This window comes from Salmo trutta, chromosome 14 (genome assembly GCF_901001165.1).
Source record: "Salmo trutta chromosome 14, fSalTru1.1, whole genome shotgun sequence".
Taxonomy (NCBI): Eukaryota; Metazoa; Chordata; class Actinopteri; order Salmoniformes; family Salmonidae; genus Salmo; species Salmo trutta.
Genome location: NC_042970.1, coordinates 78689612 through 78709113, shown reverse-complemented (window position 1 = coordinate 78709113; position 19502 = coordinate 78689612). Strand labels below are relative to the sequence as shown.

At 40.0% G+C, this 19502-nt stretch overlaps 1 protein-coding gene across 1 annotated transcript; it reads left to right on the top strand.

Annotated features, from left to right (window-relative positions):
* The first annotated feature begins 747 nt into the window (after window positions 1-747).
* On the top strand, window positions 748-6654 carry LOC115147483 (B-cell receptor CD22). The gene is made up of 12 exons (XM_029689731.1): window positions 748-884; window positions 1167-1511; window positions 2959-3174; window positions 3320-3652; window positions 3764-3979; window positions 4136-4402; window positions 5010-5273; window positions 5478-5568; window positions 5750-5789; window positions 6113-6193; window positions 6354-6446; window positions 6514-6654. The coding sequence occupies exons 1-12, from the start codon at window positions 830-832 to the stop codon at window positions 6535-6537; spliced, it is 2025 nt and encodes a 674-aa protein (XP_029545591.1). The 5' UTR covers window positions 748-829; the 3' UTR covers window positions 6538-6654.
* The last annotated feature ends 12848 nt before the right edge of the window (window positions 6655-19502 follow it).

The window sequence follows — 19502 nt, the reverse complement described above, 5'->3', positions numbered from 1 at the left end:
ACCCCAGGACTCAGCTTTTATTAGAAAATGAATGGCATGCCACTGTGATCATTTTCTGTGACAACAGAGTAAATTATTATGCAGCCTCAGAGGGGTGCCCAAACTTTTTCATACGACTGCATGTATCAACCACATAACTGACACTTACTAGCATTTCCCACTCACTACCAGTCAGTTGACTCACTGTACAGACCTCTCCCCTTCAGTCTGTAAGTACTCTTGATATCTTGAAATATAGTTGTTTGTTTTTAGCCAAAAGTCATGTACACAAGGGTCTCAGACTTGGAGTGCTGATCTAGGATCAGGTCCTGCTGGTCCATATAATTATGATCTAAATGGGAAACTAATCCTAGATCCTACTCTGAGATACTTTGTGAAAACAGACACTATCATATAATGATGATATAAAAGGTATGTGTGACTTGTTGTTTAGTCTCACAGCTTGGGGATAGGAGCTATCATTCAACCTGGTGGTAACTGCCTTGATCAAATTGGCACATTTTTCCACCTTGCCAGGTCAGGGATTTGAACCAGCAATGTTTCAGTTACTGGCTCAACTCTCCTAACCGCTATGCTACCTGCCGATACCGCTGACACAGACCATATTACCAAACTATTATAATGAAGTTATTTACACACCATCCACTCAAGGCTGTGGTGATGATGTGTTGTTATACTGCATCCCAAATGACACCATATTCCCTATAGAGTGCACTACTTTTGACTAGAGCCCTACCCGCTGCCCCTGATGGTATGTATGTAGTTATTCACCAGCTATAGAGTGAGTTGTTGTTTATGTTTCTAAGACTGCAGGGTGGGAGATGCAACAATGGCCTTGAGAACAGCAGGAAGTGTGTTGGTGGTCTTTCTCTGGTCTGTAGCAGGTATGGTCTCATTCTTATCTTTTAGTTGCTCTGTTTAATAATCTACAGACATTTCTAAAAGGATAACAATCATAATGTTATTCTGGTGTGTTCTGTTAGGAGTCTCCACTTCACTTTAAATAGTTATCTTTCACACCTCACTGAGTGATGCTTATCTCTGGTTTCCATTCACACTCAAATCAGCAACTACAGCAACAAAGTGTGGACAAACCCTACCTTCAGTGTGAGCCAAAAGACCTTGTCTTCATTCTGATATCATTGTGTTGTGTGACTGTGTTTCAGTGGTACTGGGTCAGTATGGCTGGAGTGTGACTTACACCACTCAGAGTATCTGTACCTTGAAGGGGTCAACCGTGGAGCTGTCCTGCTCTATCAGATATCCCAGTGGTACAGTCACATCAACCTACTGGTTCACTAAAATGAAGACTGGTGTAAAACCTGAAGATCTAGGTCAGAACCCAGAGTATGCAGGTCGTCTGGAGTATCATGGGGATAAGAAGAATGGTCACACACTGAGGATCACAGACCTGAGAGAGAAAGACTCAGCTACGTACAAGTTCAGATTTATAACAGATCAGACTGGAGGGAAATATACTGGTGATCCTGGAGTCACTCTGTCTGTCACAGGTACAGTAACATTCTATATACTGGTGATCCTGGAGTCACTCTGTCTGTCACAGGTACAGTTACATTCCATATACTGGTGATCCTGGAGTCTCTCTGTATGTAACAGGTACAGTAACATTCTATATACTGGTGATCCTGGAGTCACTCTGTCTGTAACAGGTACAGTAACATTATATATACTGGTGATCCTGGAGTCACTCTGTCTGTCACAGGTACAGTAACATTCTATATACTGGTGATCCTGGAGTCATTCTGTCTGTCACAGGTGAAGTAACATTCTATATACTGGTGATCCTGGAGTCATTCTGTCTGTCACAGGTACAGTAACATTCTATATACTGGTGATCCTGGAGTCTCTCTGTCTGTTACAGGTACAGTAACATTCTATATACTGGTGATCCTGGAGTCACTCTGTCTGTCACAGGTACAGTAACATTCTATATACTGGTGATCCTGGAGTCTCTCTGTCTGTCACAGGTACAGTAACATTCTATATACTGGTGATCCTGGAGTAACTCTGTCTGTCACAGGTACAGTAACATTCTATATACTGGTGATCCTGGAGTCTGTCTGTCACAGGTACAGTAACATTCTATATACTGGTGATCCTGGAGTCACTCTGTCTGTCACAGGTACAGTAACATTCTATATACTGGTGATCCTGGAGTCACTCTGTCTGTAACAGGTACAGTAACATTCTATATACTGGTGATCCTGGAGTCTCTCTGTCTGTCACAGGTACAGTAACATTCTATATACTGGTGATCCTGGAGTAACTCTGTCTGTCACAGGTACAGTAACATTCTATATACTGGTGATCCTGGAGTCGCTCTGTCTGTAACAGGTACAGCAACATTCTATATACTGGTGATCCTGGAGTCACTCTGTCTGTCACAGGTACAGTGACATTCTATATACTGGTAATCCTGGAGTCACTCTGTCTGTAACAGGTACAGTAACATTGTATATACTGGTGATCCTGGAGTCACTCTGTCTGTCACAGGTACAGTAACATTGTATATACTGGTGATCCTGGAGTCACTCTGTCTGTCACAGGTACAGTAACATTCTATATACTGGTGATCCTGGAGTCACTCTGTCTGTCACAGGTACAGTAACATTCTATATACTGGTGATCCTGGAGTCTCTCTGTCACAGGTACAGTAACATTCTATATACTGGTGATCCTGGAGTCACTCTGTCTGTAACAGGTACAGTAACATTCTATATACTGGTGATCCTGGAGTCACTCTGTCTGTAACAGGTACAGTTACATGCTTTATTCTGCTAGTCTGTTGAATTAAAATCTACTGTCCATTTCGGTCTAGAAATTGGATTTGTATATATGAAACAGATTGAAGAATGAAATGTGTTTGAGAATGTCTTGCATCATGTGATTAAACTATGAACAGGTGATTCAGGGTTTTAATGTTGTGATCTACTCCAGCTCTGCAGGTGAAGGTGACTCCACCACGGTGGGCAACGTCGAAGACACTGACCTGTATCACCACCTGTACTCTGACTGGTAACCCCACATACATCTGGTACAAGAACGGACAGGTTGTAACTGAGAAGACGTCCCTCTATTCAGTCCTCCCTAATGCTCTAGACAGTTACTCCTGTGCTGTAAAAGGCCAAGAGTATCTTCACTCTCCTGCAGTGTGTGAGTGTTTATTTAATTAATCATTGAAAATACTGTTTAACCTTTGTGTGTTGGTTTCACTATGAGAACCTGAGAACTTTTATCATTTCTAGAAAGAACTGAGAATATAATCCAGTTTTCCTCTTGTTATGTCACTGTGTTTCAGGTGTTCAGGATCAGAGCTGCAGCAGAGTAACTTACACCAAGAGGAGAATCTGTGTCTTGAAGGGGTCAACAGTGGACATATCCTGTACTTATGTTGGTTATTATTCCACCACATCAACATTCTGGTTTAGAAGTGATAAGTCGACCCCTGAAGACCTAACCAGAGACCCAGGGTATACAGGTCGTGTGAAGTACACTGGACCATACAGAGGTCCCTTCACCCTGAGAATCACAGATCTGAGAGAGGAGGACTCAGCTGAGTATCGCTTCACTTTTAAAACATACAACTTTGAATGGGGTCATAGTTTCCCAGGAACAACTCTGTCTGTCACAGGTAATACTACACTGTATGATACAACTGTAAATCATATTGAATTACAGGATAAAATAAATGAACCATCCTGTTAACACAGAGGTGTATGTGGTTTTAAACATATTGTTTCAGGTCTGCAGGTGAAGGTGACTCCTGCTGCAGAGGGACAGAAGACACTGACCTGTAGCACCACCTGTACTCTGACTGTCAACCCCACCTACATCTGGTACAAGAATGGACAGAATGTACAAGATAACTCCTCTCCCATGTACTCCATCAGCAGTGAGGATGCAGACAGTTACTCCTGTGCTGTAAAAGGCAGTGAGGGTCTCAGATCTCCTGCAGTGTGTGAGTACAGTACAATAGTACCGTATTCTACTCAGCAAGTATCATGCATTCAGGCAAAAGAGACATGTCTTACTTTATCAATCATTACAGAACAAAACTTTTCTTTTTACTCGCTGTTAATATAACTCTGACAAAATGTTTGGTATTTTACATCAGATAAACCAAAGAACACCTCAGTGTCAGTCAGTCCCTCTGGTGAAATAGTGGAGGACAGTTCAGTGACTCTGACCTGCAGCAGTGATGCCAACCCACCTGTGGACAAATACACCTGGTACCAGAAGAATGGAGGTGACTATCAGAGTATGACAGGACCACAGCATGTCTTCAATCAAATCCAGTCATCTGACAGTGGAGAGTACTACTGTGAAGCCCAGAATGAGATGGGGACAGACAGGTCTAGGACCATAAACATGGATGTGAAGTGTGAGTAAAGTACAGCTCAGTGTTTGAATGATAAGGTAGCAAAACAATTGGAATTAAATGCCTTAGTCCTAAAGCATAACATCTTCATTTGTATTTATTAACGTTTTGTGTAAGTTAGAGTTTTAGATAGTTCTCTGACTTAACAGATAATTTATTTTTGACATGACATTTGTAAATATACTACTATCGTAAATATACTACTGTCATATCCCTCTGACAAATTCTCCTTTACCAGACGGCCCAAAGAGCACCTCAGTGTCAGTCAGTCCCTCTGGTGAAATAGTGGAGGACAGTTCAGTGACTCTGACCTGCAGCAGTGATGCCAACCCACCTGTGGACAAATACACCTGGTACAAGAAGAATGGATCTTCACTGACGAGATCTGAAAAGACATACAATTTCACCACCATCATCTCTGAGGACAGTGGAGAATACTACTGTGAGGCTGAGAATAAATATGGACATCTCAACTCTTCTTCTGTGTCTGTGGACGTTCAGTGTTAGTACACCTAACCTCATCTTTTGATCAGAGGATCACATTTAAATTCATGTTTCAATAACAAGTAAAACACTATTTAAAACACTGTTGTTACATATTGTCCACCAGATGGCCCAAAGAGCACCTTAGTGTCAGTCAGTCCCTCTGGTGAAATAGTGGAGGGCAGTTCAGTGACTCTGACCTGCAGCAGTGATGCCAACCCACCTGTGGACAAATACACCTGGTACTTTCAAAATAAGACTTTTCTAAATGGATTTGGACAGATGTACAACATAAGTAAGTTCAAGTCTAAGGACAATGGACATTACCACTGTGAGGCCTGGAATGGAAGAGGATCTAGGAACTCTACAGCTCTGATGATCATTTTACCAGGTGAACTTTCATCTTCAATATTTCAATACAAAATGACATTTAAATCTAATATTAATAATTATACATTAGCTTATCATACTTTGTTTTATTATTATATATACGTTGAGATTAGATCAGTTAACAGATGTTGTATTATTGTCCTAGACTACATTTATGTTCAATTGATTAAATTACAGTACTCTTATCATCCATATTTTATTATAGAGAAACAGGCCTCAGTTCTGACTGCAGCTGTAGGAATCATAGTGGTTGTTCTGGTTCTCATCCTCTGTCTCTCTGGACTCATGTGGTTCAGGTGAGTGAAGAAGGGAAAATTGATATTTGTATTATTCTTTCACCTTATCACTCTGATTTGTTATTAACTTCATTCATTTATATATTGGCCCAACGCCCTTAACTGTTAAACTGTATTAGAAGCACATCAACTTCCACTAGAGGTCAGTAGAGAGCAGAACTCACTCTGTCCCTCTTTACAGGAGATCTACAGGAGGAAGTGATGCCACAGCAGACACACAGGTGATTTTATCAGTTACACCAGAACCCCACCCCCAAACAACTCATCAGGCTTTGATTATATGAATCAGCTGTGTAGTGTTCGGGCAAAAAACAAAATGTGCAGCTCTGAGATCAAAGTGTGCAGGGCCCAGCTCTGAGTTTGGAAAACCATGAGTTACAACTCCATTTTCATTCATTTACTGTGTCACGGCAGTCTCTTTCATACTATTTTAATATTATTTCTCTCTCTCTCTCTCTCTCTCTCTCTCTCTCTCTCTCTCTCTCTCTCTCTCTCTCTCTCTCTCTCTCTCTCTCTCTCTCTCTCTCTCTCTCTCTCTCCACAGAGTGTCCGTCCTGACTGTAACAGTGACATGTACACAGGTCTGAACATGAGGACCATGTCCCCTGACTACGACACTCTGGCAGTAAGTCTCTTATAATTAATTTTGTTTGTTAGTGTGTTTGTTTTATACAGTACTTGAATGTGTATAGAGAAAATGATAGAAAGACTAGTGTCTCAATGAACTCATGCATTTCCTCTCTCCAACTCCATCTTTCTCTCTCTCTCTCTCTCTCTGTCCACAGAATGTCCATCCTGACCCTAACAGTGACCCCAACAGTGACATGTACACACCTCTGAACATGAAGACCAGGTCACCAGTGTATGACACCCTGGCAGTAAGTGTGTGTGTGTGTGTCCATAAACATTTTAGAGGGAGTGCTAATTCAGTATGTCTTCTTTCAGAATGTGAGGGGAATCTCCCACTGAAGAGAAACACCACAGATCCTGGACTGAAGAGAAGCACCACAGATCCTGGACTGAAGAGAAGCACCACAGATCCTGGCCTGAAGAGAAGCACCACAGATCCTGGACTGAAGAGAAGCACCACAGATCCTGGCTTGAAGAGAAGCACCACAGATCCTGGACTGAAGAGAAGCACCACAGATCCTGGCCTGAAGAGAAGCACCACAGATCCTGGCCTGAAGAGAAGCACCACAGAACCTGGCCTGAAGAGAACCACCACAGAAGCTGGACTGAAGAGAATCACCACAGAACCTGGACTGAAGAGAAGCACCACAGAAGCTGGAATGAAGAGCTAAGGTTCCAATCCAAAGCCAGGCCTCACACCTCTATTCTCTTGCTATCATATCTAGATGGTTTTCCAGACCATGATCTTTAACTTTTGAGTAAATGCTGGAATGTACATTTTATTTTTTTATTATGATAATTATGTATATTGATGATAAATTGGATGGGTTATGCTTCTGCTTTTATTTCAATGGGATTTTTCCATTTACATATTTTTCTTGTGTACTAATCTGTTTAATATCTATAGTTGAAGTTTATATTTCTGATCTTTTTCAATGGAATTTTGCCATTTAGGGATTTATAACATCAATAGTCCTACTTTCCTCAGCAACTAATATGGATAATATTGATAAAAGCTTTTAATATTTTTAGCTTTTGGGTCAAGTTTCTCCTGATGTGTTTAATGATTTATTTTGTATTGCTGTCATATATTATTCCACGTTTTATATTTGGGGCGGCAGGTACCCTATATTGGGGTGGCAGGTAGCCTATATTGGGGTGGCAGGTAGCCTATATTGGGGTGGCAGGTAGCCTATATTGGGGTGGCAGGTAGCCTGTATTGGGGTGGCAGGTAGCCTGTATTGGGGTGGCAGGTAGCCTATATTGGGGTGGCAGGTAGCCTATATTGGGGCGGCAGGTAGCCTATATTGGGGCGGCAGGTAGCCTATATTGGGGAGGCAGGTAGCCTATATTGGGGTGGCAGGTAGCCTATATTGGGGTGGCAGATCGCCTATATTGGGGAGGCAGGTAGCCTATATTGGGGTGGCAGGTAGCCTATATTGGGGTGGCAGATCGCCTATATTGGGGAGGCAGGTAGCCTATATTGGGGAGGCAGGTAGCCTATATTGAGGTGGCAGATCGCCTATATTGGGGAGGCAGGTAGCCTATATTGGGGTGGCAGGTAGCCTATATTGGGGTGGCAGATCGCCTATATTGGGGTGGCAGGTAGCCTATATTGGGGTGGCAGGTAGCCTATATTGGGGTGGCAGGTAGCCTATATTGGGGTGGCAGGTAGCCTATATTGGGGTGGCAGGTAGCCTATATTGGGGTGGCAGGTAGCCTATATTGGGGTGGCAGGTAGCCTATATTGGGGAGGCAGGTAGCCTATATTGGGGTGGCAGGTAGCCTAGTGGTTAGAGCATTGGACTAGTATCCGGAAGGTTGCAAGATCGAAACCCTGAGCTGACAAGATACAAATCTGTCGTTCTGCACCTGAACAAGGCAGTTAACCCACTGTTCCTAGGCCGTCATTGAAAATAAGAATTTGTTCTTAGCTGACTTGCCTAGTTAAATAAAGGTAAAAAATATTATGCAATACGATATTGTTTTTTTTTTATAAAAAAAATGTAATCAGTACATTACATACATTTAAACATTTGCAGTTTTTTACATGTTATATTAATTATAATTGTATATTACGTAATGCTATATTGTTCAGTGTCATGATATCACTTGTTTTGTCATCACATTTTTCATTATTACGTGCTTTATATACGTTAAATACATGTTTACCTTTGCAGTTTTTACTGTGTGGTTTAGTGTCAATACAGTATAAGCATCATGTTGTTAACAAGATCAACATTTAAGACAATAAATACATAGATTATTTGATTAACTAATTATACATTGATTCATAACTATTTCCACTCAGCTCTTGTTTCTTGTATTTCTGCCTATTAGACACATGATGGTGGCATTGAATAATTTAACTATGAGTGGCTAGGCCAGCGTTTCCTAAACTCAGCTCTAATCACTAGGTTACCTGCCTAGTGGGGAACCCCTTGAGGTCAGACTTAGTTATATGCATGTCAGGGTTCACTTTGAGCCAATTGTTCTGAAGATCAGTGAGCTGAAGACACCTCTTTCACACAAGCACAGTGTAAATTCAGAGCAGCTTGCCTTGGCCTTGGCCTAATGACAGCTCACTGTTGTCTGTTGTTTCTAGCTAGCTAATGTTGATAGCTAAATGTTAGCTAACTAGCTAGCTCACTAGCTAAGGATGGGGTCTTGCTGTAATTTCAGCAGCAGTGCATCGTATTGTTCACAATCCAGTCCATTCAGAGTAGCTGTGTGATGCACAAAAATGCTTCTTTATCGCTGAATAACAGCAGCTTCATGTAGCTAACAAGCTAGCTGAGCTCACTAATTCACTCAATTCAAACGCCAGTTCAACATAAGTCCCAATAACACAGTATTTTTACGTACGTGCCTGGTTCATTATATATATATATATATATATATATATATATATATATATATATATATATATATATATATATATATATATATATATATAATACTTAGACACATACATTTTCAACTGTTATTTTACCTTCTATTTTGTATATTTTCATCAGACTCTAGGGACATGTGAAGCCTGGAAGCTGCAGTAATGTTGAGATGTCAGTAGGGAGAGCTCTAGTCTAGAACACTGGAACCAAAGATTCTCCCCTTTCATCTGTTCTGGAACCTTCAGTACCAGCTGATGAGGAGTGATGGAATGGGTCACATTTTGTCTCTTGTAAAACATGTAGGCCCACTCCTCAAATAAAGAAATGCAACTACAGTATGCTGACTTTAGACCATTTTCTATTTAGATACAGTAACATCCCTTATGTGACATGCTGTTGCTGCATGTTAATGCCCTGACTAGGCTACTTTAAAATGTATCAACCACAGAACTCACACAGGCTACTCCTGCTTCTACTAATACTTACAGTAGACTACTTCTTGTTTCCACGCATTGACAGTAAGTTGACTAACTGTTCAAGACTTCTCCCCTTCACTTCACTCTGTAAGTACACTTGAAGATATCTTGAAATATAGTTTTTGTTTTTATGTTTTTAGCCATACATCACATGACTCCCTGTATCTTTGTACTTGTTGGTTTATATTGAACTGTGTTTTGGTTGTTACATCAGGGCCTGTATTCATAAAGTGTCTCAGACGGTCCATATCATTATGATCTAATGGACTGTGGTTTCATGTGTTTAGTTTAGCTCAGTTTATTCAATTGCATGTTTAATACGTGATCAGTAGATTATGCCGTAATGGACGGATCTCAATTCAATGTTCACTGTCAAAGTAAAACAGGGTCAAGTATAACTGTGTGTGTGTGTGTGTGTGTGTGTGTGTGTGTGTGTGTGTGTGTGTGTGTGTGTGTGTGTGTGTGTGTGTGTGTGTGTGTGTGTGTGTGTGTGTGTGTGTGTGTTATGTATCTGTTTCTGTGTGAGTGTCAATGTATTTTTATATATTAATCTGATTGTTGGATATACAGTCACAACCAAAATTATTTGCACCCTTGACAAATACTGAGCTATATTGTATGCTACAAAAGATGGGATGTACGTTGTACATGTGGTTTTACATGAAGACTTGTGCATGCTATTTTAAGAGCTCTGAGAATAATAGATTGTTGTGGAGACATTTTGAAAATGGCCTAAAGCAAGAGTGACAGTAAGAGTTAGAGTGATTGAGTGGATGCTTCGTAAGAGCTTTAGAAGTAGTATTAACATGAGACACAGTGATGGTGGGTTGTGTTTAGGAGTAGTATTAACATGAGACACAGTGATGGTGGGTTGTGTTTAGGAGTAGTATTAACATGAGACACAGTGATGGTGGGTTGTGTTTAGGAGTAGTATTAACATGAGACACAGTGATGGTGGGTTGTGTTTAGGAGTAGTATTAACATGAGACACAGTGATGGTGGGTTGTGTTTAGGAGTAGTATTAACATGAGACAGTGATGGTGGGTTGTGTTTAGGAGTGGTATTAACATGAGACACAGTGATGGTGGGTTGTGTTTAGGAGTAGTATTGGTACGTTAGTATATATATGGATTACAGGCTACATTAGTCTATATATGGATAGCAGGCTATATTGACTATATATGGATAACAGGCTACATTAGACTATATATGGATAACAGGCTACATTAGACTATAGATGGATAACCTCTCTAGGGTATGTGGGACGAAATCGTCCCACCTACTCAACAGCCAGTGGAATCCCGTGGCGCGATATTCAAATACCTTAGAAATGCTATTACTTAAATTTCTCAAACATATGACTATTTTACACCATTTTAAAGACAAGACTCTCGTTAACCTGTTGGAGATAGGGGGCAGTATTTGCACGGCCGGACAAAAAACGTACCCAATTTATTCTGGTTACTACTCCTGCCCAGTAACTAGAATATGCATATAATTATTGGCTTTGGATAGAAAACACCCTGAAGTTTCTAAAACTGTTTGAATGGTGTCTGTGAGTATAACAGAACTCATATGGCAGGCAAAAACCTGAGAAGATTCCTTACAGGAAGTGGCCTGTCTGACCATTCCTTGAGCTTCTTGACTCTGTTTATTGAAGACTGAGGATCTTTGCTGTAACGTGACACTTCCTATGGCTCCCATAGGCTCTCAGAAGGCGGGAAAAAGCTGAATGATGTAATTCCAGCCCCAGGCTGAAACACATTAGCGCTTTTGGCAAGTGCTCTATCAGAGGACAATGGGCTGAGGCGATGGGCTGTGCACGAGTCGACCCCATGTTTTTATTTTCTATCGTCTTTGAACATAAACACAGATTCCCGGTCAGAATATTATCGCTTTTTTACGAGAAAAATGGCATAAAATGTTTCTTTAAACAGCGGTTGACATGCGTCGAAGTACGGTAATGGAATATTTAGAATTTTTTTGTCACGAAATGCGTCGTGCGCATCACCCTTCTTTACCATTCGGATAGTGTCTTGAACGCACTAACAAAACAGAGGATATTTGAACATAACTATGGATTATTTTGAACCAAACCAACATTTGTTGTTGAAGTAGAAGTCCTGGGAGTGCATTCTGATGAAGACCGCAAAGGTAATAACATTTTTCTTATAGTAAATCTGATTTTGGTGAGTGCTAAACTTGGTGGGTGTCTAAATAGCTAGCCCTGTGATGCCGGGCTATCTACTGAGAATATTGCAAAATGTGCTTTCACCGAAAAGCTATTTTAAAATCGGACATAGCGAGTGCATAGAGGAGTTCTGTATCTATAATTCTTAAAATAATTGTTATGGTTTTTGTGAACGTTTATCGTGAGTAATTTAGTAAATTCACCGGAAGTTTGCGGGGGGTATGCTAGTTCTGAACGTCACATGCTAATGTAAAAAGCTGGTTTTTGATATAAATATGAACTTGATTGAACAAAACATGCATGTATTGTATAACATAATGTCCTAGGGTTGTCATCTGATGAAGATCATCAAAGGTTAGTGCTGCATTTAGCTGTGGTTTGGGTTTATGTGACATTATATGCTAGCTTGAAAAATGGGTGTCTGATTATTTCTGGCTGGGTACTCTGCTGACATAATCTAATGTTTTGCTTTCGTTGTAAAGCCTTTTTGAAATCGGACAGTGTGGTTAGATTAACGAGAGTCTTGTCTTTAAAATGATGTAAAATAGTCATATGTTTGAGAAATTGAAGTAATAGCATTTCTAAGGTATTTGAATATCGCGCCACGGGATTCAACTGGCTGTTGAGTATGTGGGACGATTTCGTCCCGCCGACCCTAGAGAGGTTAACCTCTATGGGACCGGCGGGACGAATTCGTCCCACCTACGTAACAGCTAGTGTAATCCTGTGGCGCGATTTTTAAAACGTTTGAAATGCTATTACTTCAATTTCTCAAACATATGACTATTTTACAGCTATTTAAAGACAAGACTCATGTTAATCTAACCGCACTGTCCGATTTCAAAAAGGCTTTACAACGAAAGCAAAACATTAGATTATGTCAGCAGAGTACCCAGCCAGAAATAATCAGACACCCATTTTTCAAGCTAGCATATAATGTCACAAAAACCTAAACCACAGCTAAATGCAGCACTAACCTTTTATGATCTTCATCAGATGACACACCTAGGACATTATGTTATACAATACATGCATGTCTGTTCAATCAAGTTCATATTTATATCAAAAACCAGCTTTTTACATTAGCATGTGACGTTCAGAAAAAGCATACCCCCCGCAAACTTCCGGGGAATTTACTAACAATTTGCTAAATTACTCACGATAAACGTTCACAAAAAGCATAACAATACTTTTAAGAATTATAGATACATTACTCCTCTATGCACTCGATATGTCCGATTTTAAAATAGCTTTTCGGATGAAGCACATTTTGCAATATTCTAAGTACAGAGCCCAGCCATCACGGGCTAGCTATTTAGACACCCGGCAAGTTTAGCCTTCATCAAAATCATATTTCCTATAAGACAAATGGTCTTACCTTTCCTGTTCTTCGTCAGAATGCACTCCCAGGACTTCTACTTCAATAACAAATGTAGGTTTGGTCCCAAATAATCCATCGTTATATCCAAACAGCGGCGTTTTGTTCGTGCGTTCTAGACACTATCAGAATGCTAAATCACAGTCGCTCGCATGGCGCAGAACGTGACAAAACATTTCTAAATATTCCATTACCGTACTTCGAAGCATGTCAACCGCTGTTTAAAATCAATTTTTATGCAATTTATCTCGTAGAAAAGCGATAATATTCCGACCGGGAATCTGCAATTAGCTAAACAGCCGAAGGAAAATACTCCACGGGGGCGAATCGCGCACGCGCCTAATTCTATTGTCCACTGATGGGACACTTGGAAAAGGAGATAATGTGTTTCAGCCTGAGGCTGCCTCGTCATCGTTCAGGTTTTTCCCGGGTTCTGAGAGTCTATTGGAGCCCTAGGAATTGTCACGTTACAGCTAAGATCCTGACTCTTCAATAAACAGAAGCAAGAACAACAACACCTTGTCAGACAGGGTACTTCCTGCATGAAACCTTCTCAGGTTTTTGCATGCCATAGGAGTTCTGTTATACTCACAGACACCATTCAAACAGTTTTAGAAACTTTAGGGTGTTTTCTATCCAAACCTGAACAATAATATGCATATTCTAGCTTCTGAGTTGGTGTAGGAGGCAGTTAAAAATGGGCACATATTTTTTCCAAAATTCTCAATGCTGCCCCCTAGCCCGTAGAGGTTAATCTAACCACACTGTCCGATTTCAAAAAGGCTTTACAACGAAAGCAAAACATTAGATTTTTGTTCTGACTACTTAAAGCCTCCTGTTGTGTTCGTTTCATGTTAATTAATTCTGTGTTCCCGGTCCAAAATGACAGTTTTTTTTAAAAACACCCAAAATGTAATGAAAATCATCAAAATGTATTTTGTGTGTTCAGATGCCCTGTGTGGACAAAGTCATGGAACCTGATGACCTTATGAACCTTATGACAATCAGATTAAATTAACAACATTTTTCAGAGAGAAAATCGGTTCAATTCCACCGGAACACAGCAGGAGGGTTAAATATGCATCAAAGGGAAAGGAAATGGGGATACCTAGTCAGTTGTACAACTGAATGCTTCAACTGAAATGTGTCTTCCACATTTAACCCAACCCCTACGCAACCACAGAACTGACACTTACTAGCAGTTCCCACTCACTACCAGTCAGTTGACTCACTGTACAAGACCTCTCCCCTTCAGTCTGTAAGTACTCTTGATATCTTGAAATATAGTTGTTGGTTATTTGTTTTTAGTCATTAGTCATATTCTTGAGGGTAATGTATCACAGTGGATTTATCTGAGGGCCCTTCAGGACCAGACTGATAGGGAGAAGAGTTGACATCTACACTGTGTAGGATGTGTGTTTTAACTTTTCTACATCCATAACAACCAGCTCTCTAGACTTTGATACAGACTCCATGGGCCTTATGGGCCTTCACAACAGATGGTCTGTGTGTGTGTGTGTGTGTGTGTGTGTGTGTGTGTGTGTGTGTGTGTGTGTGTGTGTGTGTGTGTGTGTGTGTGTGTGTGTGTGTGTGTGTGTGTGTGTGTGTGTGTGTGTGTGTGTCTGTGAGTCACTTGCTGTTTATCCTCACAGCTTGGGGATAGGAGTTATCATTGAACCTGGTGGTCAGTCTTTAGGCTGCTGTACAGCTTGACGGACCGTAGAGGATTGAACATTTAGAGTACCGTGGGAATAAGGAGAATGACGGCACCCTGAGAATCACAGACCTGAGAGAGGAGGATTCAGCATCATATTACTTGTCATTTACAACAGGCTCATGGACATCTGGCTCAGCTGTCACTCTCTCTGTCAGAGGTTGTGCATTCTGACATAAAGAGTATAGTTACCACTTCTAATGATTTATTCCATTTTCAATTAGAACCTTGGAATGATGCTGACTGACAGATGTTCTCCATTGTTCTTTCATAACTACAGATCTAAAGGTGACTGGGGGAATGTGGACAACAGGGGAGTATTGGAAGACACTGACCTGTATCACCACCTGTACTCTGACTGACAACCCCACCTACATCTGGTACAAGACGACACAAAGTAAAGGAGGACACTTCCAGCCTGTACTCAGACTCCTTTAGTGATGCAGAGAGTTACACCTGTGCTGTAAAATACCATGAGAATCTCCACCCTCCTGCAGTATGTGAGTCTGGACTTTTTTACACACATTTCATATGAATACAATGTTGTTTAAGGTTGTGAGACATATGTACATGTTTCAATGAATATTGATCATTATTCAATAAATATGTTTTTTTTCACTACTGTAAACTATTCATTTGTTTTTTTTACTTTATAAACAACATCAGTGCATAGTACTATATATTGTAATTAAAGATGTATAGATGTATACAAGGTGTTCTATTGTCTTTTTGTATTTCAGGTCAGAAGTGTTGGAGTGTGACTTACACCCATCAGAGTATCTGTGTCTTGAAGGGGTCAACAGTGGACATATCCTGTTCTTACACATATCCCAGTTATCATGAGATAAAAACAGCTTTCTGGTTTACTAAATGGGAGTCTGCTATTGGTCCTAACGATCTGAGCTCAGTGCCAGGGTATGAGGGTCATATAGAGTACCTTGGGGATAATAAGAGTGACTGTACCCTGATAATCACAGACCTAAGATTGAGTGACTCTGCTGGGTACAGGTTCAGATTCATAACATCTGGAGGAAAGTTTTCTGGCTCACCTGTCTCCCTGACTGTCACAGGTGATCTGTCACTCATCTCACATCTTTTACTGTAATTACCTTATTAAAGGCAGTCATACAGACACAGTAGTGGTATGTGATGGAAAAATACCAAATCTAGTATTTCACATAAGAGGACATATATAGGAGGAGAATAATGATTTGTTTCCTTTTACTCCAGATGTTGTGTTGGAGATGGATCCTACATCTGTGTCAGAGAGGGAGAATGTCACACTGACATGTAGAACCAAATGTACACTGGACCCCATCACAGCCTACAGTTGGTATAAGAATGGACAGTCTATACCAAACAGCAACACCTACTCTCCTGTCTATATCCTATTCTCTGTCAGCAGTGAGGATACAGGCAGATACTCCTGTGTTGTAGAAGACCATGAGGATCTCCCCTCTGCTGAAGAGACTCTCACTGTCACATGTAAGTACATGGGGTTTAAATCATTAGTTTGGTATATTAACATTGTAGTGACAGATATTGGCTCCACATGATACTTTAATTGATCATCTTCAATAAGAGGATGGATCTAAAAGTCATTGTGTGGAAAAGTACAATTGTGGAAAGTTTATGCAATATTTTAACTGATTGTATTTGTATTATTTTTTAAATCCACTGTGTTTTACATCAGATGGACCAAGGAACACCTCAGTGTCAGTCAGTCCCTCTGGTGAAATAGTGGAGGGCAGTTCAGTGACTCTGACCTGCAGCAGTGATGCCAACCCACCTGTGGACAAATACACCTGGTACAAGAAGAACGTAACCTCACCAAAAGCATCAGGACAGAGTTACAGCATCACTAACATCATCTCTGAGGACAGAGGAGAATATTACTGTGAAGTTGAGAATAAATATGGACGTCTCAACTCTTCTTCTGTGTTTGTGGACGTTCACTGTAAGTACACCTAATATTCATCTATTCATTGATAATCACACAGGTCAACAACAATAAATAATAGTTAGCAATGTTAGACACTTACCATACCATATGACATATAATTAATAGGCATATCATTAGTAATATTACACACTTACCATACCGTATGACATAGAATTAATAGGCATATCATTAGTAATATTACACACTTACCATACCATATGACATAGAATTAATAGGCATATCATTAGTAATATTACACACTTACCATACCATATGACATAGAATTAATAGGCATATCATTAGTAATATTACACACTTACCATACCATATGACATAGAATTAATAGGCATATCATTAGTAATATTACACACTTACCATACCATATGACATAGAATTAATAGGCATATCATTAGTAATATTACACACTTACCATACCATATGACATATAATTAATAGGCATATCATTAGTAATATTACACACTTACCATACCATATGACATAGAATTAATAGGCATATCATTAGTAATATTACACACTTACCATACCATATGACATAGAATTAATAGGCATATCATTAGTAATATTACACACTTACCATACCATATGACATAGAATTAATAGGCATATCATTTGTAATATTACACACTTACCATACCATATGACATAGAATTAATAGGCATATCATTAGTAATATTACACACTTACCATACCATATGACATAGAATTAGTAGGCATATAATTAGTAATGTTAGACACTTACCATACCATATGACATAGAATTAATAGGCATATCATTAGTAATATTCACACTTACCATACCATATGACATATAATTAGTAGGCATAAAATTAGTAATGTTACACACTTATCAGACCATATGACATAGAATTAAATAAATATTGTTTCATTTTGTTCTTCCCTGGTTTCCCCTATATCTCCATCATGCATTTATAATCTCATGATACTGCAGCAGTGTTTCCCTGGTTTCCCTTATATCTCCACCATGCATTTATAATCTCATGATACTACAGGAGTGGTTCCCTGGTTTCCTCTATGTCATATCTCCACCATGCATTTATAATCTCATGATACTACAGCAGTGTTTCCCTGGTTTCCTCTATGTCTTATCTCCACCATGCATTTATAATCTCATGATCCTGCAGCAGTGTTTCCCTGGGTTCCTGGGGTGGGGGTGGGGGCTGTCCTGACTGCTGGAGCCCTTCTACTCACCATCTACTGCTATATGAAGAGGTGAGACAGCCATCTACATATACTGTATTAGTAACATATCAACCTCCACTAGAGGTCAGTAGAGAGCAGAACTCACTCTGTCCCTCTACAGTAGATCCACAGGAGGAAGTGATGCCACAGCAGACACACAAGTAATAATGTCAAAAACCTAAGTTATTTCAATCCCAATACCACAGACATAGACAGTAAGTGAATGGATTCATGTATTTGTGTTTTATGCAGTATTGAGTGTTTGTGTTTCTGTGTCTCTCTCGACAGAGTGTCCATACTGATCCTAACAGTGAGACGTACACCAGTGGTGGTTCTAGACCATTTCAACTGGGGGGGGGGGGGGGGGGGGGGGCAAGAACCACAACAGAACCTGGACTGAAGAGAACCACCACAGAACCTGGACTGAAGAGAACCACCACAGAACCTGGACTGAAGAGAAACAAAACAGAACCTGGACTGAAGAGAACCACCACAGAACCTGGACTGAAGAGAACCACCACAGAACCTGGACTGAAGAAAACCACCACAGAACCTGGACTGAAGAGAACCACCAAAGGAACCTGGACTGAAGAGAGCCACCACAGAACCTGGACAGAAGAGAACCACCACAGAACCTGGACTGAAGAGAACCACCACAGAACCTGGACTGAAGAGAACCATCACAGGAACCTGGACTAAAGAGCTACAGCATCAAACCAAAGCTAGGCCTCACAATGCTATTCTATTACTATCATAATGCTTTCTAATCTAGAAGGTTTGAGACAATGAGCTTTAGCTTTTGAGTAAATGCTGGAATTTAGATTGTTCTCCTAATGATAAATACAGTATGTGCACTATCGTTCAAAAGTTAGGGGTCACTTAAAATTTCCTTGTTTTTGAAAGAAAAGCAAAAAAATGTGTCCATTAAAATAACATCAAATTGATCAGAAATGCAGTGTAGACATTGTTAATGTTGTAAATTACTATTGTGCCTGGAAATTGCAGATGTTTTATGGAATATCTACAGGTGTACAGAGGCCCATTATCAGCAACCATCACTCCTGTGCTCCAATGGCACGTTGTGTTAGCTAATCCAAGTTTATCATTTTACAAGGCTAATTAATCATTAGAAAACCATATTGCAATTATGTTAGCACAGCTGTAAACTGTTGTCTGATTAAAGAAGCAATAAAACTGGCCTTCTTTAGACTAGTTGAGTATCTGGAGCATCAGCATTTGTGGGTTCGATTACAGGCTCAAAATGTCAACCTATCTGTTTACTATCTATAGATTGTATTGCTTATATTTTTTTATGGGATTTGACCAATTCCAGATTTTTATAACATATAAAGTATTGGCTTGTCTTAGTGACAAAAAGGAATTATATTGACAGGAGATTTTAAATATTTGTAGCTCTGGAGTTGCTCCTGATGTGTTTAAAGATGTTTTACTTTGTATTGCTGTCAGATATTATTGGGCAATTTATATTTT

Excerpts from the sequence above, each read along its gene's own strand:
- LOC115147483 (XM_029689731.1), top strand. The coding sequence starts at position 830 with ATGGCCTTGAGAACAGCAGGAAGTGTGTTGGTGGTCTTTCTCTGGTCT. Across the intron at positions 5,569-5,749 it reads TCTGGACTCATGTGGTTCAG|GAGATCTACAGGAGGAAGTG; the intron begins GTGAGTGAAGAA and ends CCCTCTTTACAG. Across the intron at positions 6,194-6,353 it reads CTGACTACGACACTCTGGCA|AATGTCCATCCTGACCCTAA; the intron begins GTAAGTCTCTTA and ends CTCTGTCCACAG.